At 38.7% G+C, this 26,799-nt stretch overlaps 3 protein-coding genes across 11 annotated transcripts in view; 1 reads left to right on the top strand and 2 right to left on the bottom strand.

The window, feature by feature from the left end:
* acaa2 (acetyl-CoA acyltransferase 2) overlaps positions 1–26,799 on the bottom strand; it is a 654,279-nt gene that overhangs the window by 232,895 nt on the left and 394,585 nt on the right. The window lies entirely within an intron of this gene.
* The window catches only part of LOC110440004 (uncharacterized), a 31,547-nt gene continuing 6,931 nt past the window's right edge, over positions 2,184–26,799 (bottom strand). The window contains exons 1-5 of one of the 3 annotated variants that reach the window (XM_073910020.1): positions 13,401–17,534; positions 13,193–13,248; positions 10,910–11,019; positions 8,253–8,480; positions 2,184–4,968 (exon numbers count right to left, since the gene is read on the bottom strand). In XM_073910020.1, coding sequence (XP_073766121.1) covers positions 4,832–4,968; positions 8,253–8,480; positions 10,910–11,019; positions 13,193–13,248; positions 13,401–13,535 — 666 coding nt within the window. In that variant the 5' untranslated portion in view covers positions 13,536–17,534 and the 3' untranslated portion in view covers positions 2,184–4,831. Of the gene's footprint in view, positions 4,969–8,252; positions 8,481–10,909; positions 11,020–13,192; positions 17,535–26,799 lie in introns of those variants that run through there. The other 2 variants (XM_073910021.1, XM_021478353.2) reach the window with 2 other exon arrangements.
* sh3glb2a (SH3-domain GRB2-like endophilin B2a) overlaps positions 17,676–26,799 on the top strand; it is a 59,255-nt gene continuing 50,131 nt past the window's right edge. For 6 of the 7 annotated variants that reach the window (XR_012383635.1, XR_012383636.1, XR_012383637.1 and 3 more), the window contains exons 1-3: positions 17,676–17,851; positions 18,165–18,306; positions 19,874–20,002. Coding sequence is in view for 4 of the 7 variants with exons in the window: in XM_017357304.3 (XP_017212793.1) it covers positions 17,789–17,851; positions 18,165–18,306; positions 19,874–20,002 (334 nt within the window). In the remaining 3 variants the exon portion in view is untranslated. The remainder of the gene's footprint in view (positions 17,852–18,164; positions 18,307–19,873; positions 20,003–26,799) is intronic. The other variant, NM_001039998.2, reaches the window with a different exon arrangement.

A 26,799-nucleotide genomic window follows, 5' to 3' on the forward strand; every position in this document is an offset into this window, starting at 1 on the left:
ATTAATAAAACACATCTTAATGCTACTAATAATAGTTTCCTTTTCTGAATATATTCTGATTTTGGGATGAAATATGACCTGGACATTTCTTAAGGGATTTTTTTAGATTCACTTTTACACCCAAATCCTTTGGGGGCCAAACTGCATACAAAATGCATCATATTCAGAAGAAAATCTTTATTGGGAAACATAAATGTGGTGACTTTTCTAAATGCAGTGAGTGGCCGGACTGCTGACTGTGTGAATATTCACATTTAGACCCAAGCACATTTTTCTAACACAGAGGAGATTTTTCTTCATTCACAGATCTTGCAGAACCAGCAGGCTGGTTATTTTTCCTTCACTAAAAATCCAGAGAGACAAAATTTTACAGTAACTGGCGGTTCAGATGCTTTAGTTGCAGATCAAGTGTATTTTGCACGTCTCAAGTGCACTTGATAAGCTGTGATCGATGACGGTGCTGTGAATATATGAACTGACAGCTTCTACAAGGATTTATTCAAAGCACACTTTTTTGCTTTTCTTTTTCCACATTTAAACTGGAGAAATATTCACACGATGTATCTGTAACTCTTGCACTGCAAAAAAAGCTTTAAATTTTAGCTTTTGTCTTGTTTCTTGTACAAATGACTATACATTCTTAAATCAAGAAGCATTTTGTGGACTAGTAAAAAATATTGTCTTGTTTTCAGAGTCAAAATTAAGTGAGTTTTTCGTCTTAAAACAAGCTAAATAATTAATAATAAATAAGTGAAATTATTATGCTTTCAGTTTGAAATAAGTTTAATTTATTTGCCCCATTGGGAGATTATTTAGCTTGTTTTTTACTAAAAACTCACTTAATTTTGACTTATTATAGCTGAAAACCAAATTTTTTTTTTACATGTCCTAAAATGCTACTTGATTTAAAAAAAATGTTGTTAGTTTAGTCTAAAAACAGGATGAAAACTTATTAAAAGTCATTTTTTGCAGTGAATGTGGATGCAGAAGATGAGCACTAAACACTATGAGCTGAAGCAGAATGATGTTCATCTGTTCAGCACCGGATCTACACACATTCTTTAGGTTAAAAGGAGAACGAAATGCACAAAGGCCTTTATATCTTTTGCAAATAAGCTAACATGATGATTCTTTATTAATAAGATAGACCTATAACTTAATAAATGTCTATAATTTCAATGAAATTCACTTGTATTTCTATGTAGCGCACTATTTTTGTGAATCTCGACTGGACTTCTAATCAATAAAGTTTAAGAAACCGTTTTAATCATTCTGCTTGTGCTCACTAATTTATACTTATATATACACATTATATATATACTTATATAATTTATACACACACATAAATATATATATATATATATATATATATGTATATATATATATACACACATGTATATATATATATATATATATATATATATATATATATATATATATATATATAYACATATATATATATATATATATATATATATATATATATATATATATATATATATATATATATATATATATATACATATACATACATACATACATACATACATACATATATACACACACATTCACACACACACACACACACACACATATTTATATATATATATATATATATATATATATATATATATATAAATATATATATATATATTCAGTTCATCTTTATTTCTATAGTGCTTTTTACACAACCCAGGCTCATTCTGATTCTGTACCCCTATATACATTTCTGGAGAGCGTTAAATATGTCGCAGGAACCATGTTATTTTTTTGTAGTTTTTGTTTTTGCAAATCCACCAGAGGCCGCTGTGTTTTTCAGAACTCCAATTTCTCCTGCCAGTGCTATTCATGCCTGTTGTTCTCGCGTAAATCCATCAAAGGCCGCTGCCGACTGACTCCACTTCACTTCCTAATCTGCAATTTCCTCTCTGGATAAACCACTAACCGTACTAAAAAAAAGAATTATTAATGCTTTCCTTCTTAGACTTTACAGACCTGAAACTTGCCTACAGCACTTATTCATTGTTGCTCTTATAGTTGTGTAAATTGCTTCCTTGTCCTCATTTGTAAGTCGCTTTGGATAAAAGCGTCTGCTAAATGACTAAATGTAAATTGTGCTCACAAACCGTTCACATGGCCTCCATTTCCCAGGTGAGTGAAATTATATACTTACACACCATCTCTATAAATGTATTTGTTTTATTAAAGATCATTTATCATTTATAATTGTCTTTAGAGCTGTAAAGCACTCCAGAATCTGACAGATTGATTAGCTGTAGGCTCTAGAACAGTCATCTGAAGCGCTGTCGTACAGTGTTTTGTCATAAACATGGATGTATGGATTTCATCAACAACCTTGCATTTACTAACAGAGACTATATTTGAAGTGTTGTAAGAAATTCATGGTTTTCTCCTGTAGAAAAAGGACACATGTTTAGTGACTTAATGTATTACAGCAGTGCTTTAAGGGTGATTTCACATCTGTAGTTCGCTTCATTTGATCCGGACCAAGGGCAATTAATGATACATTGTTGCTTTTTCTGCCGTCTTTGAGTCGTTTTCACACCACGCTGCTGGCTTTGGTCCGAACCAGTTGAAACGAACCAAAATGCAGTCATCTGACAAAATCCACATCTCTCATTGGCCAGATGTTGTTAAACATATTTCCTAAACTGCGTACTGATTGGTCAGAATTCATGTGCGGGAGAATGCCAGTAAACTCCCGCAGGTAAACAAAACCGGCAGACACAAAATGTTGCTTTTACTCTGGAGGGACGACTGCGCTGACTGATTGTATCCCTGCTTTAGACAAACTATACATTACGAAAATGAAGCGCGGCCGCGGCTGGAAAACAGTGTTTTAATGCATCACTCGTCACTTCAGAAGGAGGCGTGAATTAATTTAGCTAAACTGCGACATGCTCATCTTGCGGAAATATTACCAACGATCCATCAGGTAATGTTTTCCCTCTCTCTCTCTCTCTCTCTGTTGGTAAAGCGCTGTCAACAAATATTTTTCCTCCATATCCCATAATGCACAGCGCATCGGCCTACGGCAGCTGGACTAGTCCAAAACACGCAGTACTTTTTGCGGTTGGACCTGTTTTAATAAAAATCAAATTCTCACCACAAACGAACCGCTCCAGGGTTTGTTTGAAAGCGTACCAGGACCACCTCTTCAAGCAGGTCTTGGTACGCTTATTTGGTCCGCTATTGGCGCGCACTCGAGTACGATTGCTGCATTCTCACCTGCCCAAACGAACCGCACCAAAAGGGAAAACGAACTCTAGTGCGATTTAATCAAACTAAAGAAGGCAGGTGTGAAAGCACCCTCAAAGTCTAAACACTTTATTGATGTAGTGTACAACCAAGCACATGTGGTCAGAACACAAACGAGTCGCAGGTAATGAAGTATTAAGCGTATCTCCCAAAGAAAAGCCTGTCTAAGCAAAATGCCAGCATCTGTAGCTCTGCTTCTTTGCCCTTGTTTGGTATCCCCCGGTTGGCGTGATGACATGCGAACAAAATGCCAACGGTTGGCCACTTGTAGCTTTATTTGCGTTCTTCAGAAACCTATGGGTGACGTCGAGTATGCTACATTCATATCTATTACAGTCTGTAGCCCCTTTCACACAGTGAAACCGGTAAACATGGAAAATTTCCGGAATGACTTTACCGGTAAATTCAAAAAAGAGCTGTTCACACAGGCGAGGACGTTACGGAATTTTTCCTGTAAAGAGCGTTCACACATCCATCGCAAAATACAGGTAAATTCTGACATCATTAACCAGAAATGAGCTTTAAATGGCTGCGCTTGTATTTGCAAACATTTGACTACATTACAAACTCTGTGGATAGATCAGTACTGTGAACAACTTCGATGAAAACATATAAACACTTTCGCATGTCGAGATGTTCATGATATGTGTGTGTGCTGGCGCTCACAGGCTGTTTCACGGGCACACGCAAAGCTTGAGGGTAAACAAACAACGGCTTATCATAAGCATCTCATCGATGATTATTTACACGGTTGGCATTAAGATGAACATATAAACGTGATCTGACTAACATCTAGCAGCTAAATATGTCTGGGAAAATATTCAAAGGCTTTTATTCTCATAAACCGAGCGGATGTAAATGCGTCTGACTGTTCTGATTGGCTAAAGCAGGCGTCTCACGTCAGCACGTTCTAGACGTGCACACGCTCTTTCCGGCAATCTTCCTTCTGCATTCACACTTACCGGTCACTTACTGCATTCACAAGCATTCCGGCAAATTACCGGTAATGTTATAACTGCTCTTTCCGGAAAATAGCCAGAACGAAATTACCGGTATTTTCAAAAAGGGCCTGTTCACACATACACACCTTTCCGGTAAATTGCCAGTAATTTTTCGGAAAGGTCTGTATGTGTGAAAGGGGCTTATGTCTATGAAGTATTTGCACAAGTAAACTGCATACAAGTCGGTTGAACGACATGAAATATGCAAGATGTGCAGAATTTTGCTTCATCTTGAGTGTTTAGTGTGAACCCAGCCGTGTCGGCCAATCAGAAAGAAGAAAACCTCACACATGCTGACATCATGAGGCGAAAACTCACATAGTATCCTTGTGTATGTGTTCACACAACCCACAGTATACCCAGAGCTTCAGAAAATCTTCCCCCTGGCTGGAGTTTTTAGAAATTACTGGTTTTAATCACCTGACACTATTTTTGTGTGGACAAACAGCCAAATTGTGTAGAAAAAAGGGTGTGTTTGTGTGGACAGGCTCTTATCGTCACCGATCATGTCTCATTAATCAGCCTGTTGTCTTCCCAGTGTTGTGTGTTTCTCACAGTGGGTCTCTCAGTGAGCAGCTGGCAGCCCCGGGGCCCTCGCTGAGGCGATGGCAGATCATACACCACACACTGTCCTCAGGGGCCATCAGGACACCATTACTGCTCCTGAAGGGCCGAAGTGCACACGATCCTGCAGGAGACGCAACACAACTGTGCATTAACATCGCAATATACAGTTAAGGACAGCGTTATTCGCCCTCCTGTGCAAATATTTCCCAAATGATGTTGAACAGATTCAGGAATGTTTCACAGTATTTCCTATCATATTTAGTCTTCTGGAGAAAGTCTTATTTGTTTTATTTCAAATAAAACAAAAATAAATTTAAAATTTATTTAAATATTTAAATAAATAAATAAAATTTTAAATAAAAATTTAAATAAAAATTTTAAATAAAATTTAAATAAATTTAAATAAAATTTAAATAAAATTTATTTTCAATTAAAAGCAGTTTTTAATTGTTTTACCCATTTAAGGTCAATATTTTTAGCCCCCTTAAGCTTTTTGTTTAACTGTTATACAATGACTTGCCTAATTAACCTAATTAGTTAACCTAATTAACCTAGTTAAGCCTTTAAATTGCAAAGATCAATCAGTCTCTGTCTATTCTATCTAGTTACCTATCTATCTGTGTATATATAGAGTTTCTAAGCCGGAGGTACCTAAAAATGGTCCTGGAGGGCTGGTGTCCTGGGCCCAGTTTTTCAAAAGGTTTAATCTGGATACAATTGATTAATCCAGTTAATCAGGACCAGTTTTTCAAAGCAACATCGGATTGGATCAATCTGATCCGGGTAGGAACTTTTCAGGATCAGTAAATCTGGATAACCAGTGCTCAAACAGGATAGGAAATCACAATGTAGAACTATAGATATGTAAAGAGCAGCAAGTAGAATAGCTAGCGTGCGGTCAATAACTTTATTTCTATTTGAAATTAAAACACACATTTATATATATATATATATATATATATATATATATATATATATATATATATATATATATATATATATATATATATATATATATATATACACACACACACACACACATTTAAAAAAAATAATAAAAACAAGAAAAACCCCATCCTCTTCCAGCAGTCTGCTCATCTGAGATCTACAACACAAACACTGTACATTGAGGATATTTATAACACGTTTTAAGTATAGATGTATTGAATTAAAAATAAGACTTTATGTCAAAAACTCCACAATGATTTCAGGCTTCCTCCTCTGACATTTTTGTCTGAGCGTAGCCTTTAGGAGGCGGATCTCAAGTCTGGTTTTGGTTTGCTGCAGTTTGGTCAGAGTCAGATTTTTTCAAGTGGTGATAACTTAAGCTTGAGCTCCACCTTTTTTGCACTTCTTCTACGAGTGATGTCACTGGGGGTTGGGGTTAGGGGTGGGGTTGGTGTATGCATTAAAACAGCTTACAGGAGGAGGAGCGACAGCTCATGCTCCCCCTCGCTGGAGCTCAGCTCTCCTCAAATGGATCTGCAGCGAGCACCCTCTCCATTTTTTTGCTATTTCTGCGGAGAATTTTGGTAAAAATGCGGATTTCTGTGGAATTATGTTGGGAGTATCATAACTAAACCTTAATATGTGAAATAAAAATAATATATTTTTACTGTTATTAAAAGTTTAAAATGCAAATCCAATTAGAATGACTTTATTTGGTAAAGAAAGCAAGTCTCTCATATATTATCTCTACTAAAAGACAGAAAATATTACGGTACAAACTGCATTATACATAAATCAGATGAACATTTTTATATTAGTCAATAATATTACTGTAATTAATTTAAAAACTGAATAAATATAGATTTACACACATTTACTCAAGTAAATAAACACAATTAATGATGGGGTAAAAATCTGCGGAAAATGCACGCGCAGATTCCATGTTGGCCTAGGTTTTACTAGGTCAATTAGGTTAACTAGGCAGGTTAGGGTAATTAGGCAAGTTATTGTATAATGATGGTTTGTTCTGTATCGAAAAAAATATATAGCTTAAAGGGGCTAATAATATTGCCCTAAAAATGCTTATAAAATAATTAAAAGCTGATTTTATATCATCTGAAATAAAACAAATAAGACTTCCTCCAGACGAAAAAATATTATCAGACATACTGTGAAAATTTCTTTGCTCTTTTATTCATCATATGGGAAATCATTCTGACTTCAAGTGTATATCAATCAGTGACAGAATAAAATTGATTGTTCTTGGTCATTTTGACAGCTGTTTGGGAGATTATTTTATGAGGCCAAACTCTTTCTACTTTGCTGTAGGCCTATACTGAAAAGCTGAATAAATAGTAAATCTCGTAAGATACTGCATGATCCACACATAGTATTATTTAATACATTTTTAAAGTTTTTATTACATTTTGGGCATGAAATCCACGCTGAGTCCACCCTTCGAATGTCATCGGTTTAATCTAGTTTTTTCGGATCAAAGCCCTGCTGAAAAAAAAACAACTTAAACCAGCCTAGGTTGGTTGGCTGGTTTTAGCTGGTCAATCAGGCTGGTTTTAAAGGGGCTTTGCCACTTCCAGGCTGGTTTCCAGCCATTTCCAGCCTGGTCTTAGCTGGTCAGGCTGGGAGATGACCAGCTAAAACCAGCTTGACCAGCCTAGACAGGCTGGGAGTCCAGCCAAAACCAGCTATGTCCAGCTTAAACCAGGCTGATCAAGCTGGTTGTAGCGAGTTTAAGCTGGTCATTTTCCAGCCTGACCAGCTAAGACCAGGCAGGACATGGCTGGAAACCAGCTTAGAAGTGGCCAAAACCCCTCTAAAACCAGGCTGGTCAACCAGCTAAAACCAGCCAACCAGCTTAGGCTGGTTTAAGCCGTTTTTTTCAGCAGGGACTGATCCAAATCCTACAAAAAAGGTCTGAAAAACCCAAACTAAAGGTTTGATCCAGATCAAAACCAAGATTGGATTACATGATCTAATCCATTTATGTAATCCGTTTTTTCTTTTAAAAAACCCATTTTCAAGATTTGATCCATTCCGTTATCCAAAATCCTAGTGGATTACTTGTTAAAAACCGGGCGCTGAGGAGTTTAGCTTCAACACACCTGCCAGGTAGTTTCTAGTAGTAAGAGCTTGATTAGTTTGTTCAGGTGTGTTTGATTAGGTTTGGAGCTAAACTCTTAAGGACACCTGCCCTTTAGGATCGGGTTTGGACACCCTTGCTCTAAGCCAGAGGTGTCCAAACTCGATCCTGGAGGACCGGTGTCCTGCATAGTTTAGTTCCAACCCCAATTAAACACACCTGAAGCAGCTAATCAAGCTCTTACACTAGAAACTTCCAGGCAGGTGTGTTCAAGGAAGTTGCAGCTAAACTGTGCAGGACACCGGCCCTCCAGGACTGAGTTTGGACACCCCTGCTCTAAGCATTAGGCTTGGGCTGACCTGTGATGAAGTACGCTGTCCCGGTGAGGCAGAGGATGATGAGGATGATCGTTCCCGGACCCACATCCACCAGTGCGCAGGCGCTCGGACACGCACACGGACTCTCCACCCACATCTGCAGCGGCAGACTTGAACCTGAATCCGAACCCACACTCCAGCTGGAGGAGATTAAGCGATTCGGGCCGCAGCGGTAATGAACCACAGTCTGAGGCTGGAGCTCTGGAGACACTGAACACAGCACAGAAACAGGTCAGCTTATATAGTTGAAGACAGAAATGTTAGCCCTCCTGAATTATTAGTAAAGGCTGTATGGTGGTGCAGTGGGTAGCACGTTCGCCTCACAGCAAGAAGGATCGCTGGTTCGAGCCTTGGCTGGATCAGTTGGCGTTTCTGTGTGAAGTTTGCATGTTCTCCCAGTGTTCATGTGGGTTTCCTCTGGGTGCTCCGGTGTCCCCCACAAGGCCAAAGACATGCAGTACAGGTGTATTGGGTAGGCTAAATTATCTGTAGTGTATGTATGTGAATGGTTGTGGATGAATGTTTCCCAGTGATGGGTTGCAGCTGGAAGGGCATCCGCTGCGTAAAACATATGCTGGGTAAGTTGGCGGTTCATTGACCTGTGGCAACCCCAGATTAATAAAGGGACCTAGCCAAAAAAAAATGTATGAATGAATTAATAGCAAGTCATGCTTAGCCACGCCCATCCAGGTGAAAAATGAGAGCCGGAAATAAAGCCCCGCCCCCTATTGAATATTTTATTTCAAGCTGGAAATAAAGCTGCAGGCACACTAAAGTTTGAGCTTGCGAAATTCTGTCGTACGGTGCTGTGAAAAGGGGCGGGATTAAACGAGAAGATTACACATTAAAAAACGCGAGCGATTGGTCTAAATTTTACACTTCTATCTAGAGAAGTCATGATTTGATCATCGATTGGTCTCACGCAATCACATGATGCGATTTTGTAGCGAACTGCGAAACTTTTGGCACGAGCTTGCGTTTCTGTATTGCCATATTCGCGTGCGTATGAATGGAGGTCTATGGGGAGAAAAGTCCAGTGTGACCGTGGCTTAAATCATGAAGTGAAATGAAATTCTGCAGCCACTTTTGGTTCACGTGGAATTGTTCATGCTAAACTAGAATCTTTTTCCTAAATGCATTTTTGAACCTGAAAACGTAAACAGATTAGTTTTTGCTAAATTAGTTGAAATTATACATTAATGGGTTATTTTTAAAGGTATAACTTCAAAATAAAAATGACTTATTGCCACTTGATTAATTTAGGATTAATTTAGTTAAAGGTGCAGTAGGTGATTGTCTTCAGAAGCATGTGTTGTTGTGCTGGTTGAAAGTTTCTTCACAGTCTAATAGTAATGATTAAAGTAAATTATCTAAATGTGTTTATATGTATTTTTATATTTTTATTATATTTAAATTTTTATATTTTATATTTTTATATATAAGGCATAAAACTAAAAAATATTCATCCAATTAAATAGAGTCGGGCCGACATCTCTCATAATATCGATAAGTAGCTCAATCTGTCAGCAAATGTAAATTTGAACAACTGCGCTGCTTTTTGTACGCAGCTCTGCCGACCGCTGTTTGTGCATTGACGTGCTGCCCGTTCTCGAGAAAGAGAGCACGCGCATGTGCGATCGGTAAAAACCTTTGCACACTGGAGAACGGATGACACCATGGCTGAAGGATTTCTCTTAGACAGGTAATGTTCTGTTGTAAAACTGTTTTAGCTTCACGCAAAGCTGATGTAACGTTAGATGTTGTTGTTACAAATGGGTTACATCCTCACAGAAGTGTTGTTCAGCCACTAAAATCTTCCGATGAAAGACTGATAAGACTATTTTCAGTTTTATAAGGGACCTTTTACAGCATTGATAATGTAGATTTTAATTAGTTTAACAACAAAACACAAGTAAATAGCGCTATTTCACCTAGTCCCTCCCTATATTGTTTATCATGCAACTCTAAATATTCAATCTGAAATATCATGTCAGTTTGGCTTGGACGCCTCCGGACAAGCACTAGTCGCTTTTAACACATGAGAGAGGGTTCTTTTGCTGTCATCTTTAAGGTGCACATGCTCCTCTTTCAGGAGGCGTGGCTCTGGACGGCAGGGGAGGGACTGTGATTCGGAGATTTATGCTAAGCTGTTAGCATTGTGGAAGATCACTTACTGCACCTTTAACTTTAAAGAACAATTACATAAATTAATTGCATTAAATTGCATTAATAAGTCAGTCATTGATACATTTTCCTTCAGCTTAGTCCTTTTATTCAACAGCGGAATGAACTGCCTACTATTCCAGCATATGTTTTACACAGCAGACGCAACCCAGTACTGGAAAACAGTATACACACACACACACACACATTCACACACTACGGCCATTTTAGTTCATCAATTCCCCTATAGCGCATGTATTTGGACTGTGCGGGAAACCAGAGCACACAGAGGAAACCCACACAAACACGAGGAGAACAGCTGGGACTCGAACGAGCGACCTTCTTGCTCTGAGGCGACAGTGCTAACCACTGAGCCACCATGCCACTCCAATTCATCTTAAAATAAGACTTGTTATATGCCTTAAATCTAAAGACTTTAAATGCGAGTAATAAATGAAAGATATAGATGAACTCACAGAAATAAGTCACAGAAAGCGTCTTCGTTGTGTCATTATAGCTGAATTTACTGCCCTCGTGTCTGCCGTAGTTCAAGTACTGATCTATGAGCCTGTTGTCCTGATGAGTCCTGCAAAAATACAAATAAAAAAATAACATAATACCTCAACATCTATAAACACAGTCAAGGATTGACACCAGTATGGATAAAAGCATTGGCACTTAAAGGCATAGTTCACCCCCAAAAATGTCATTTACTCATCCTCAACTGCTTCCAACTCTTTATGTATGGAAGATAGATGTGTAAATGAAGATCTTGGGCTCTATTTTAATGATCTAGGCGCAAAGTCTAAAGCATATGGCATGAATCCACTTTTGCACTTTTGCTATTTTAAGGATGGAGAAATACGCTCTGTGCCCTGGCGCACGGTCTAACAGGGTTGTGCTTATTCTCTTAATGAATTCTGGGTGTGTTTTGAGCATAACGTTCATTAAGCCAATCTCACATTCCCTTTAAGAGTCATTTACTATTTACATGGTGGACTTGGCCAACGCTTCACTAGCGAGAAAACCAATAGTATCTGGATGCAGCCTTCATGATGCAAGCTGAGATTGCATCACTAAGCGATGCAATGTCAGACACACAATGCGCTGAATGGAGTGACATCACTGTGACAGGTAGGGGTTAGGGGTGGGGTTAGGTGAGCATATTAAAAAGCATTGGATGCAGCTCTGATAGCACTGCACCAAGTCTGCATACAGACCCCTCTCGAGAAAACAGTTAAAAAGAGCATCTGCAGCGCGAGAATAAAGAACGAGCCTCCTCCATTCAGCCTTTTTACTTTCTATTTACTTGAACTCATTATTTTACTCCTTTACTTTGGTGGAGTAAGGAAACAGTGGAAACTCACTCCACTGAAGACAACTATTAGCCTACATGTTTAATTTAGTTTAAGCGCAAAGATTTCTTTCAACTATTTCTAAATTCAGTACTAATCTCCAGCAAACAAATAAATGGAGAATAATAACAAATTAAATCCAAACACACGTCCTGTTCTTATGCCCCATATGGTGATGCAGACGTCTCCAAAACCCCACAGGTGGACAAATATAAACATGTTTTTATTAAAACAAATATAAACATGCAGATAATAAATAATACTGCCAATAATAATAATAATAATAACATTATACAGATGCAGATTGTCATGAATAAACTGAAAAAGCCCCCGAGATGATAAAGGCATGGAGGCAGTGGATTTTATATTTATGGAGAAAATTATAATTTTTATAACATTTTAATCCTTTATTTGTTTTCATCTGTAAAGATATTTGTGTATTGCTGAACATCCTGTGTGTATTAAGCAATGTGTAAGCGTTTGGACCTGCATAGGCACATAACTAACGTGCTCTACACTGGACTTTATAAAGCAGCTTTTAGTTGGTAAATGGCGCGGCCTATTTCAGTTCTTAAAAATAGCAACAATGCACCTTAACACACCTCCTTTTCAGACCAGCACACCCATGAGTCCACAAAGTGGCGCTAATGGATTTGCAGATTTAAACAACATGGCACAAAATGTGAAAATTACAGTTGCGCTGGTCTGAAAATAGCAAAAAATCATGCTGAACACGTCTTGCGCCTTATTGCGCCGGGTGTATGTTAGGGCCCCTTTATATAGGAGTTTGGAAACTAGCAGCCATTGACTTCCATACTATGGATTGTATCAATGGATATTTTTAGGGAGCTATTATGCAAAAATCACTATTACAAGGGGTTTAAACACAGTTATGTGTCAACAGTGTGTGAACATAACCAGCCTCTAATGGTAAAAATTAATGTTTTTTTATAATCAGACTTGATAAAAACAGTCTGCAGAAACACTTTGATTGACATGCTCCAATTGTACATGTCATCAGAGGGGGAAAGCCCCGCCCACTAGTGACCATTTCTCCCTTATTAGCATAGAACATCAGTCTTGTTTTTGAATCTGCCACTATGCTGACACACAGGCATCTGTAGCTCCGCCCTCTTTTGAAAAGAGCACAAACTTATTTGAATTTAAAGCGACAGTCACCAAAACCCCACCCAATTAGGATCAAAGCCTAAAAGGGTCAGTTTCAGAGAGTTATAATTCATTATTTGTGTGGTATTTTGAGCTGAAATTTCACACACACACTCAAGGGACATCAGAGACTTATTTTACATGTCGTAAAAACTGTCTAAAAATGTGCACTAGCAGAATAAACTCCTTTTTGATATCATGCGAACACTATCAATGATGAGTAAATGTACAACTCACTTTGTGATAACACAAGCAGCCACATCAGTGCATTCGGTGGCGGTGAAATCCTCAGGCTGTGAGAAAGACAAACACGGACTTAAAGAAAGCAGCACATCAGCGTCTCCTGTTTCTGACGGCAGAGGTGTAAAACGCAGTAAAAAACCGTCCTCGTCTGCCACCGAGCCTAGATCTATGAGGCCGGAGCCGTCCAGCATCAGACACTTACACTGGTTGACTTTAATACAGCCGCTGCGCTTAATATCTGCTGGAGGAACGGCTTCTGCGAGGAACAGAGAGAAATAAAACGCAGCCAGAGCAGACTGAGGCATAGTGAACATTTAGAAGCACACAGTCTGAGCATTAACTACAGCTCAGAAAACTAGTCAGTCAACACTATAGTGATAATGATGAGCATCAGGGTGGCAGATTCCCGAACAGCTCTATTTCAACAACACAGACGCTCGTTATAAGTTACTCTGTTTACTTATAGGAGAAATAATAGTGTAAAATAATATTAATTGGGTTAAATCTGGAAATTTCAGGTCAGAATTATTAGCTGTATTTAGTGCATCCAGAAAGTATTGACAGCGCTTCACTTTTCTCCACTTTTTTAATGTTACAGCCTTATTCCAAAATGGATTAAACTAATTTATTTCCTCAACATTCTACACACAATCCTCCATAATGACAATGTGAAAAAGGAGTTTTTGGAAATTGTTGCAAATTTATTAAAAAATAAAAAGCTGAAAAATCACATGTACATCAGTATTTGTTGATGCACTTTTGACAGCGATTACAGCCTCGAGTGTTTTTGAATATGATGCCACAAGCTTGGCTCACCTGTCTTTGGGAGTTTTTGCCTATTCCTCTTTGCAGGACCTCTCAAGCTCAATCAGGTTGGATGGAAAGCGACAGCTATTTTCAGAACTCTTTAGAGATGTTCAATAGGATTTAGGTCTGGGCTCTGGCTGGGCCACTCAAGGACATTCACCGAGTTGTTGTGATGAAGCCACTCCATTAATATTTTGGCGTTGTGCGTTGGGTCATTGTCCTGCTGAAAGATGAACCATCGCCTCAGTCTGAGGTTAAGAGCACTCTGAAGCAGGTTTTCATTCAGGATGTCTCTGTACATTGCTGCATTCATCTTTCCCTCTATCCTGACTAGTCTTCCAGTTCCTGCTGCTGAAAAACATCCCCACAGCATGATGCTGCCACCACCATGCTTCACTGTAGGGATTGTATTAGCCTGGTGATGAGCGCTGCCTGGTTTTCTCCAAATGTAGCGCCTGGCGTTCACTCCAAAGAGTTGAATTTTAGTCTCATCAGAGCAGAGAATTTAGTTTCTGATGGTCTGAGAGTCCTTCAGATGCCTTTTTGGCAAATTCCAGGCGGGGAGTCTCTTCCATCTGGTCACTCTACTATGCAGGCCTGATTGGTGGATTGCTGCACAGATGGTTGTCCTTCTGTAAGGTTCTCCTCTCTCCACAGAAGAACGCTGGAGCTCAGACAGAGTGACCATCGGGTTATTGATCACCTTCCTGACTAAGGCCCATCTCCCCGATCACTCAGCTTAGATGGCCGGACAGCTCTAGGAAGAGTCCTGGTGAGTCCAAACATCTTCCACTCACAGGTGATAGAGGCCGCTGTGCTCACTGGAACTTTCAGAGCAGCAGAAATGTTTCTGTAAGCTTCCCCAGCCTTGTGCCTCGAGACAATCCTGTCTCGGAGGTCTACAGACAATTCCTTTGTCTTCATGCTTGGTTTGTGCTTTGACATGCACTGTCAACCCTGGGAGCTTATATAGACGGGTGTAAGCCTTTTCAAATCATGTCCAATCAGCTGAATTGACCACAGGTGAACTCCAATGAAGCTGCTGAAACATCTCAAGGATGATCAGTGGAAACAGAATGTACCTGAGCTCAATTTAGAGCCTCACCCCAAATGTGTTGGATGGCGGAGGGGTGTCGCGCACCGTATCACCCCTGATCCAATGGGTTGGCAGAGCGAGCTGTGCAAACTTTCAAAGACCTTTTGAAGAGGAGTTCAGGGGACACCCTGGAGACGAAGGTACAGAGGGTTTTGTTCAATTATCGCATTACACCTCAATCTACAACTGGACTGTCTCCTGCTGAATTGGTGATGGGTCGGAAATTGCGTTGCACGCTAGACAAGATGCACCCAGACTTCACTGGTAAAATGGAAATGAAGCAGCAAGCTCAGGAGGAGTATTAAGATCAACATGTGAAATCTCGTTCCTTTTAGAATGGAGACTCTGTGTATATTTGAAATTTTGGGTGTGGACCAAAATGGGTGTATGGAACAATCCAGGACATTACAGGACCAGTCTCTTATACAGTGGCTTTGGGTAATGCTCAGATAGTGAGGCGTCATGTGGATCAATTATTCCGTGGCCAATCTAAGGAAATGCCAGTGGCGTAGCGCAAAATGCGGAGGCCCCCCTGCAGGGATCACTGACGGGGCCCCCAGTTTAGGGGAGCGATCACAAATTGAGGAGCGGGAAAGGGGGCAGGGTGGAGCGATGACGCGGGGAAGCCTTCACAAACTGAGGAGCGATCACAAACCGAAAGCGGCGAGAGCGTCAAAGTAGCCAGAAGTCATTCATTTTTAACGAGAACCGGCGGCAAGGAACAGCGCGGCGCATCTTTTCCTGTGTGGGCATCGAGGAGAGTTAAAATCAAGTCAACTTTATGGTATGAGCTATGACGCGGTTTGGCGACAAGCAATCAGAATGAAGTAGCCCACCGCTTGAGAGGAGTTCAGAGAACACAGACCTGTAAACGTTGGTTCCGACCACAGTTGTTCCCAAAAGTTTGATTATTGCGGTTACCGGATTTTCAATTATTGAAAATGGCAACGACGTGGGGCCCTCTAATCACGCGGGGCCCCTCTGCGGTGCGTGCCCTACGGGCCCGTCTGCTATGCCACTGGAAAATGCCTATGGAACAACCAAGCATGGATGTTCAGTTAAGTGAGGATGAGGCGGTATCTCAGGATGTGGTTGTTCATGGGCCCGAATCACCTAGCATTCCCATAAGATCAAACGAGTGTGTTACAACGACTACAGTTGAGTTGGAAAACTAGCAAACTGTTGGTTCCAGTCCGCCTTTGGAAGAGTTATGTAATACTCCTTTGATTCCTGAATTGATGCCAAGAACTAAATTAACAAATTCTGAAACTGTGTCTACCGAAGGGCTACGACGCTCAAGGAGGGAGCGTAAACCCCCAAAACACTTAAAAGACTTTGTGATGTGAAGAAAAAAAAAATAATAATCTGTTGTACTTTATCTATATTGGTGTTAATTGTGAAATGTGGGGGGACTGTCTTTGGATTTATGTGGGAAGGAGTGTAGTATGGCATAATAATGTTGTCCAGTAGGGGGCGATGTGTCACTTGATGGTGCGTGCAGTATAAAAAGGGGCTGAGAAGAAGACCAGCAGGTGTGTTACCAGTTTGCTGTGTATAGGGTATTCACCTTATTCTCAGCTGTCGAGCGGGCGCTGCCATTTGAATATTTTTGTCTCGCGACTTCCGGTCACATTCACTTCCATTCATTTTTTGACGTTAACAACTGCTCGTTACGCTGCTTGATGTTGCAATTTAAAATTTTCTTATTATATTATGCTACTTGGTCTGTGTAGTCATGCAAACATTTGTTTGTTGAGCAAGTAGTTTGGCCATTTTCTGCCGTTTATTATTCCTAGTCATTTCTCCCATAGGCGACTGAATCGGAAGTTCTAAGACAATCGCGAAAACAGGCGCACTTCCACATTTTAGAATAAGGTCAATATGTCGAGCTAGTGCTGTTCCCATACTGATACACTTCCGGTGACCTGTTATTGTGGACTTTTCTCCATTTTATACGGTTCCTTATACAGCATCGATGTTGTAATGTCATTAAAATACATTCAGTTAAATAAACTTTGCCATTCATTTAGTTGCTCAAGCGTAAAACCAGACAAAAAGCCGTTTACTCGCACGCGCCCGTCAGAATCTGCAGGCTAGCGCAGAAGCTACATTGAATATACTGGGGTAAAATAAATGCTCATATTATAAAGATATGGCGGGGGAAATGTAATTTAATGCAGTGCTTCTTGTACAATCTGAGACCCACTTTATATCGGATATCACTCAGCTAGTGGAGATCGCTGATTTTTAAAGAAAACAGACCTTTACCGCGCCGGTTTTTGCATTGAATACAGTTTGCCGGAAGTGCTTAACCCAGGTGACTGGCAAATTAAAAGTTATATTAGCATGATTCAGCATTTACCCTAATTTCCAGAGTCCCAATAATTGACAAGCATGAACGTTTGGCTCTGAGTTACCTTTATTAACTCAAGATACATCAAAAAATACATAGCTAATGTACACCATTGACTGTTGTACACCGTCTGAGAGAAAAAAAAAGTTTATCCAACTATGACGACTTCCGTTACTGAGAAACCCGGAAATGTGAAAAGGGTCCATGAGCCGCGCGGCGCCATCTTGAGGAGAGAACGGTTTTTTCCACAGAATCAGGCGGACAGTCAGAAACTCACTGGCCTCTGCGGAGTGCCAGATGCCGCGGGGATTTCTCCTCTCTCTCCGCTCACAACATGGATTTCAACGTGAGGAAACTCGCCTCGGATGCTGGGATATTCTTTTCCCGCGCTGTCCAGGTAAGAGATGCCGTTTTTCGGTATGTAAATAAGTGTAAAGGCGACAGTGAGAGTGACAGTTAATGTGACGCGCGTGCCCGTTGCGTTTACACAAAACACCGAGTTTCACTGATACAATCACACATTTTCACTTTCACCTCAATTAAATGTTGTTTCTGACATAGTACACGCTGTCAATGTAGGGTAAATATAAATAAATTAGGATATTAGTCGACAACTAGCCATGTTTGAATATCTTAGGCTGTTTGGTTTGTTATTCTGATGTGTTTCCTCTCAGGAATATTATATTAATGGAGTTTTTTTATTGGGACAGTTTACAGAGGAGAAACTGGGACAGGCTGAGAAGACTGAACTGGACACTCACTTCGAGAATCTGTTGGCCAGAGCGGATTGCACCAAAAACTGGACAGAGAAAATCTACAGGCAGACTGAAGTTCTGCTCCAGCCAAACCCGGGTTAGACTCAAAGATATATAATGTACACATGCATGCCTATTATTACGGTATCAGCTTCTTCCAATTCTATGCAAATGTCAGGCTTCTCATGACAAAAATAACGTTTTTCCCAAAATAGTGAGACCCTTTCTACGTTGTTTGTTTAGGCTTGTACTGTAAAACACTGCAAATGTCTCTGTCAGTGTTTTTAAACAATTATACCCTCCTGAGACCCAACTATTTATATTTTTTACCCAAATAATTTCCTACATCATTTGGGTAAAAAAAAAATCTACAATTTAGAGTTTTTACATTTTGTTTTAATTTTTTATTTTACAGCATGTCCACTGCAAAACGCACATCAAGTGACCACACACACTCATTCACACACACACGCACACACAGTCATGCGCTCAAGACAGCGGGTCCAGGCAGTCAGTGGGTCAGTAGACTGGTTCAATCTTTTGCTTTCACGCTTGTACTTAGTAATTTTAGCGAACACCTCAGATACTATTGGTTGGTTCCTTTTGGTTGTGCACCCTTTTTACCAACCAAGTTTGTCGACGCCATCATAACGACACAGATCACTCTGACTATTCTTGCCTATTCATGAGTCCTGCGGAAAATGTGATTGACAGGTGGTAATTATGTGTGTAACTTATCTTTATTCATTTATGATTTGTTTATCGGTAAAACAAAGACCATGCGGGTCAGGTAGTTAAAACGGTAGGCTACAAATAATAAATTCGTTATGAATTAATTATTCATAATTATTGTCTATGACGATGATGCCATCGTCCATCACAATGTTTATATTAGACATCGTACGATGCCAAATTGGTCGACATCGCCCAACCCTAGCATATGTATATATATATATATATATATATATATATATATATATATATATATATATATATATTTATATATTTATATATATATTTATATATTTATATATATATATTTATATATATTTATATATATATATATATATATATATATATATATATATTTATATATATATATATATATATATATATATATTTATATATTTATTTATATATATATATATATATATATATATATATATATATATATATATATATATATATATATATATATATTGTGATTGGGATTTTTGAAAGTATTGCATTGCTTTAAAAACATTTATTATTACCATTTGTTGAGTCCTACTATACAGTTTGATAGAGCGCTTGGACCCAGAAGCTGCTTTGCTTGAAGTCACACTTAACTAGCAGATACATAGATATTGATTCATCTTTCAGTAACATAAAATTAAATAAATAATTAAAATACTTTTTTTAAAAGCTTTTACGTATTATTTTTTATGCTATTATTTCCCCCCTTTGAAACATTGAAACCAAATAACCGTTCATTAGTGACTGTAAAAACTTAAGTGTGCATTTGTTTTTTGTTTTTTTTTGTAAAGTCATCAATTTCAAATCATTGTTTTCTCGCTCTGTTGTCTTATTTTTTTAAGTTTCCTACTATAGCTGCTTGTGTTTTTTTGCCATTTGATGTTGTCTGTGTTTTTTTTTTTAATGTTGTATGTCTGTCTGTGTACCAGGTGCTCGCATTGAAGAGTTCCTGTATGAGAAGCTTGACCGGAAGATTCCACCACGGGCCACCAATGGAGAGATTTTATCCCAGTTCATGCTGGAGGCTGCGAAGGAGTTTGGACCGGGAACACCATATGGTAAGAGTCTACTCTCAGAAATTAGTCTAAACACTGTGATTATCATTCATTTATGGGTGATTCTAGAATTGCTGGTATATTTGCATAAATTTAGAGAATAAAAACTTTAATTAAATAGTTTTAAATAATAACACAAATGATATCAAGTCATCTTTAAATAATAACGCCCCATTCACACGGGACGTCAGCGTCAACGCTTCTCATTCACTTTGAATGGGTGATGTCAGGCATTGCCGAACTACATTGTGGACCCGTCGGCACCGCTTCAGAGGCGATGCTCGCTGCAGAAGTTGGGACTAGCTCAACTTTTCAAGTGCCGACGGAAGCGTCAGCCAATCAGATCACTGTATGCAAATACACCAGCTGGACAGTGGCCTATTGCTGACTGAATTTCATTGGCTGATGCTTCTATGACGATCGCTTCAGCCCCAACGTCAGACACGCCTTCAGTCAAGCTTTGACGCTGAAGCCCCGTGTGAATGGGGCGTAAGCATGACGCAATACTCAATATAATATTAAACCATTAGGTATGACCTCCATGGTTCAATAACCGTGTAAAAAACATTTTATTCCTGCTTTCTGTGTTTTAGTATTAATCAAACAAAGAAATTAACCCGAAAATAAATGAAAGAATGAAGAATCACCTAAATGTAATTTCTGCCAGGCTGCTCTAACTATAAAACATATTTTGTTGGAATGTGGAAACTTAAATTCAATTGGACAACATTTTAATAAGAAGAGTACTTTGGACATTTTTAAAAAGGTACCCCCAGGAAGAGTTTTACATTTTTTTTAAATCAAAAATCAAGCTGAAAAATCGTATTTAACTTTGAATAATTTTTGTGTGAATTTTATCTATTTATATTTTATATATTTGTCTAAGTAATTTTTTTTAGTGTAATATGAATTTGTTTTTATCATGTAATATTTTATGTATATTCATTTGGCCACAAAATAGCCATAAGTTGCTGATGTGTAATAAATAAATTAATTAATTAATCAAACAAAGGATAATGAAACCATTCACTCTACTCTTGACTAAATAGGCTACTGAATTGAAGAAATGGATCTTTTATTTAATTTAAACAGTGAAGATACAGTTTGCAGGGCTGTATTTGATTTTCAGTTTGTGTAATTGTCTAACTACTGTCAGGTACACTTTTGTTTTAGTAATATATTTGCAATATTGTATTTTGCTTGTAGTATTTTTATTTTAATTTATTTGTTTTACTGAACATGTCATATACCCAATTGTACCGAACTGTGCAAACTCTGTATTTTTACACTCCTACAGAATAATAGTGTTTGCATGTGCATTTAGGGATATTTGTCTTGAAAATATTAACTTAAAGACTCTCACTATACCTATTTTTGACTTGAATCATACATTCAGCTTCAGTCATCATGAAATAATTAAGTCAAATTTTTGTCTTATTTCAATGTTTACTCTTCTACGCTACTACTACTAAATACTTACTTTATAAAAACAATAATAGGATAGAAATACATAAAATTCAGTTTTAGACATGCTCACAATAATGAAATACCATTCTAATGTATTCTGACTTGTACTTATGGGCACAAATGGTAAAAAATGTTGTTGTAATGAATTGTAAAGATTTCAAATGTCTCTGTTGCTATACTGAATGGCACTCTCAGAGTGTCTTCTGAAAATCATGGAAAAAATCTGTTATTTAATAATAATGCATAATATTTATTGACATATTTTTTGCTCAAAAGGAAGCGATGAAAGGCAAAACATAAAGCTAAGTTTAAAGGTGCACTATGTAAGTTTGCCACCCACTGGTTGAACTAGGTGTTGCGTTTGTTTTGATCCAGGAGTGCAAGCGCAGGTTGCCAGATTGGCAACCAAAAGGAATGAGTCTGACCATCGAGCCTAAAGGCTGATTTAAGATGTAGTCTAATTAAATGCAATGGCACGCGATAGAAGCAATATTTTACATATCAAAAGGAGCTTTTGTCCTAATCAACACCTGAAATTTATATTTTAGAAATGGCCTTTATTTCTTGCAGCTGAGCAACAGGATAAACTGATTAGCTCAGGTACAACTCATGTGCTTTATTCAGTGGTAAATGTTAATAATCTGAGTTTGAATGTCATTTAACATGACATTTATTGCCATATTACTGATAGCAGCAGCAGATAGTTCACCTCAGATCTTGAAAATAAAATAAACCGTCTGAAATTGAACTTCAGAACTGTGACTCAGTGCCAACACATATCAGTGATTTAGCATGTAAATTTAATAATGTTAAAGAGGTTTGACAACCAAATTGCTGTTCACTGTGTATCGTGTCACACAGCGTGTTGTAAGGGGATACAATGTAACCTTCTCACCTAATCTTTATGCTTGTAATATTTATATTATTGGCTAATTATTACCCTCATGTGGATATCTGAGTCTGCATCTCATTTCAGACTTGGTATTGTCCACCGGAGGTCGCAACAAGGCAACCCCGGATGCTGATATATGTTGTCTAAAGTGACATTGGGCGGGTTTTAATAACCAAAACAAAGACTTCCATTCTGGCATGTAACAGACATTTTCAAAGCAGAAAATCTGACTTCAGCATTGTTTTTCAGATAAACAAGAATGTTCACTGAGCATGCTTCTTAAACATCTGCAAACATATTGGGTCCTATCATACACCCGACGCAATAAGGCGCAAGATGTGTTTGCCCCTTTGCATTGCTATTTTCAGACCAGCGCAACTCTAGTTTTCCTGTTTTGCGCTTGTTGTTTAAATAGCAAATCCATTTGCGCCATTTTGTTGACTCAAGGGTGCTCCTGTCTAGGAAAGAGGTGTGTTAACGCGCATTAGCCGCGTTTCCACTATCGCGCCTAAAGCGAGCGAGCCAGGGCGAGCCAAGGCCAGTGGGGTTTCCACTGTCACTTCCGGGGCCTGATCGGGCCAAAGCGGGGCTTTCTTGGGGCCAGCGGCCGGCCTTTTTCGGCCCGCCGAATACCTTGGGCCAAGGAGGGCCAGCTGGGGCTTCGGGGCGGAGTGAAAGGAGAGGCGGGCAGTTTTCTGATCGCACATGAGTACATGTGCCAAACAAATATAGAAATAAGGGAAAGAAAACATCTAGCCTTATAGTCTGGGGTCTTTTTGCGTATAATCACCCTTATGTTTCCCTTTTAAATGTAAGGCTGCTGCATAAAATAATAAAGTAGTTTTAATTTATAGTGACGTTCTTTGCTGCGTCCTCATTTATGTTTCAATACGCATAATAATCTTTACACCATATTAAAAACACAGCAGACAGTAAAGGTTTTCGAGAGTTTTTGTCAAGTTTAAAAGGTGTGTTTGTGCGCGTTTAGATGCCTGTATGTGTGTGTGAGACCGGGCTAAAGCGCTCCTTCACAGCTCCGTTATGCCGCGAGCGGCTTTTTTCTTTATTTATTTTGGAGATAATACACAATAAAAATAAAACAGAAGGACATAAAACTTAACAAAATACGTGCCCACTTTCGTAGACTTTAAACAATATAGTGTCATATCTAGATAAAATAGCCTAAGCTATAATGAAATATAATTTAAAGAATTACAAATATCGGATAAATATAAAATCACATTAAATAAACAAACCAATATAAAATAAACAAAAGCTAGCTATATGTAGGTAGCCTATATACAACACATAAATCGAACCGTTTTAAAGCCACACATATAGCCTATAACTTTCATTTTACAAAGACTGTCTGAAAAAAAAAGATTTTCGATATTTTATAAAAACAATTAACACCGGAGAAGGTTTGAAATATTATTTATAAAGTATTTGAATACGATGATATTAATCAAATCGCGCAAACAGAGCATTATTTGGGTGAGTGAAAGCAGAATCTCCTATACCTTTTTTTCTGTCACCCAGTCCTGCGCAGCGCTCGCTGCTTTAAACGCATATGGGGGAAAGTCCAAACACAAAATGGGTTCTATATAGGCCTACTCAAACAACTGTTTATGTTTTTATATGACGTGGTTAAATTTATAAATGAAACTTTAAATGAAGAGCTTTAGTGAATAGCTGCCGAGCGCAAAAATATGGCTATATTTTATAAGGCTACTCGCTCTTATGCTGAAACACTTAACACGACTTCTATCAAAACGAGGATGTTATAAAATACATGCAATATCGAGTTATAAAGGAGAATTTCTGTGGATTTATATTATGGATGTGTGCGCTCTCTGTGATGGGTCCCTGCGTTCGGCGAGAGCAGTCGATGAACAATGCCAGTTGGTAGGCGAGTAAACAAATGTAATGAATGGAAATACACAGGTCTGTGTGTATAGACATTTCATGTACTGCTGTACAGTAACGTGTCATTTGTTTGTTTCGGTTGTCTTCATTTTAATGGTTTCGTTTCGTGATGATTATATGGTGTGCTTTATCTGAAGTGGGCGGGTTGTGTGACGTTTGATTCGGGGACGTTCTGTGGGCGGTGTTTGCGTGACGCGCTGTGAGCTATTAGCCCGTCAGTGGAAACGCGACATGATTTCGGCCTCATTTCTCAACCTCCCGGGCTATTGGCCCGGCCCGGCCCGATTAAAGCCCTGGCTCGCACTGGCCCGATAGTGGAAATGCGGCTATTGTTGGTGCGTTGCAACTTGAAGGAACTAAAATAGACTGTGCAATAGACCAGCTGAAAGCGAGTCTAAATTCCAGCACAGAGTGCATTAGTTGTATAAACTTCTTAGTCGTTTACACATTACTTTAAACACACAGAATGTACAGCAATACGTAAATATCTGTTCCACCAACTGTTGCACCAACAGTGCGCCTTAACACACCTCTTTTTTAGACAGGAGCACCCTTGAGAAAAAAGAATGAGAATGAAGGGAATCAAATTTTATAAACATTATTATTTTCTACATGAATATAAAAACCACTGCCTTCATCCCTTCTTCATCTCGGGGGGCTTTATCAGTTTATTCACGACAACTTGCCTTTGTATAATGTTATTATTATTAACATCAATATTTATAATATGCATATTTGTATTTGTTTTATTAAAAACAAGCTTAGATTTGTCCACCTGTCAGGTTTTAGACCATATGGGGCACAGCATGTGTGTTTGAATATAACTCAGTTTTTTTACCATACTTTGTTAATACTGTTCATTTATTCGTTTGCTGGAAATGAGAACTGAATTTAGAAATAGTTTAGAAACAAATCTTTGTGCTCAACAAAATAAATTAATTATGTAGGCTAATGGCGAGTTCAGACTGCATGATTTTCAAAGTAGTCGTGTCACAGATGTTTTCACACTGCTTGACTATCTGGGCTAGCGTTTCGTCGCTGCTTTGTTTACACTGCAAGATGGATCGGCGACAGGGACATTCACATTTCATGACTTTACTATAGGAAGAATCGCCGACAACTTCGTCCAAACTACGTCTCATAGCCAAAAACACGTCGTATATCTTTTGTTATAATGAGAAAGAAGCCTTTAATGGGGTAGAGCATGTACATATTTGCTCACCTGGGTTTAAAGGGAATTAGCCATTTCTCCTCAACGTTGATGATAAACTAATTTCTTTCTGTATGAAACGTCAAACAGACACGGTTGCTTCTGAGTCCTGTCAAACCTCCACTTGTTTTTCCTCCATTTTGTGGGTCCAAATAAACCGAAAAAGAGCGCTTTTAACTTCTCCCCCAGCCTCCCGCTGGCCTGCAGCAGGTACACACACGCACACACAAGTGAAAGCTGCTCTCTCATTGGCTGTAGGCGATGGCTGATGTTATTTTTAGTCAAAACTCAATTCACACGGCATGATTTGAATCGCCGACAGCTCCAGATATTCAGCACGCCAAATATCTCACAGGCATTGGCGACTCATCAGCGATTCTCTCAGATCGCGTCTTTGATAGTTCATACTGTGTGATTGTCACTCACGTGCACGAGCAGCGATTTGCCTGTGATTTCAGGCATTTGTCGGCGATTTCTCAAAACCTGTCGGCGAGCCAAAATCAGGGCTAAAATCACGCAGTCTAAACTAGGCATAATTGATGTCTTTAGCGGAGTGTACAACACTGTATCTAGAGAAAGTAAAGGCCGATTGGAGGAAGCTCTGTCCTTATCCTCGAGCTTCAGCTGCTTTGTTTAACTCTTTTCTCGCTAGTGAAGAGAATAAGCACAACACTGTTATACCATGTGCCGCATTGCAGAGGGTATTTATTCATCTGCAACAAGAATCAGTCCAAGGCACTCGAGTAAAGTGAAAAAATTAAAAAGCCTTTATTCACATGGCTAGATCTCTAAAAACCAACGCTTTTCGGCAGAAGTCTGCCTTCATCAGGGTAACCATGATGAAGGCAGACTTCTGCCAAAACGCGTTGGTTTTTAGAGATATAGCCATGTGAATAAAGGCTTTTTAATTTTTTCACTTTACTCGAGTGCCTTGGACTGATTCTTGTTGCAGATTTGATGAATCCCTTACCCAAAGAGCACCGACCATACATTTGAACTTACCCCAGAGCGCTTTTTGTTTTGTTTTTTCTGAGGTATTTATTCATCCTTTAAATAGCAAAAGTGGATTCAGACATGTCCTTAATGCTTTTGCGCCATGCACTTTAGACTTTGCACCTAGATCATTAAAATAGAGCCCATTATGGTATTTTATGCTTTAGAAGAGTCAAAACTGACATACAGCACCTTTAAGGTTGTATCACACTTGTATTGTTTTGATGCTTGTAAGACGTTTTGATCATACACAGGAATTTATGTCTTTTATTTTAATTCAGAAACAATAAATTGCAAATGTTTCATCTTTGC

This window comes from Danio rerio, chromosome 8, assembly GCF_049306965.1.
Source record: "Danio rerio strain Tuebingen ecotype United States chromosome 8, GRCz12tu, whole genome shotgun sequence".
Classification (NCBI taxonomy): domain Eukaryota; kingdom Metazoa; phylum Chordata; class Actinopteri; order Cypriniformes; family Danionidae; genus Danio; species Danio rerio.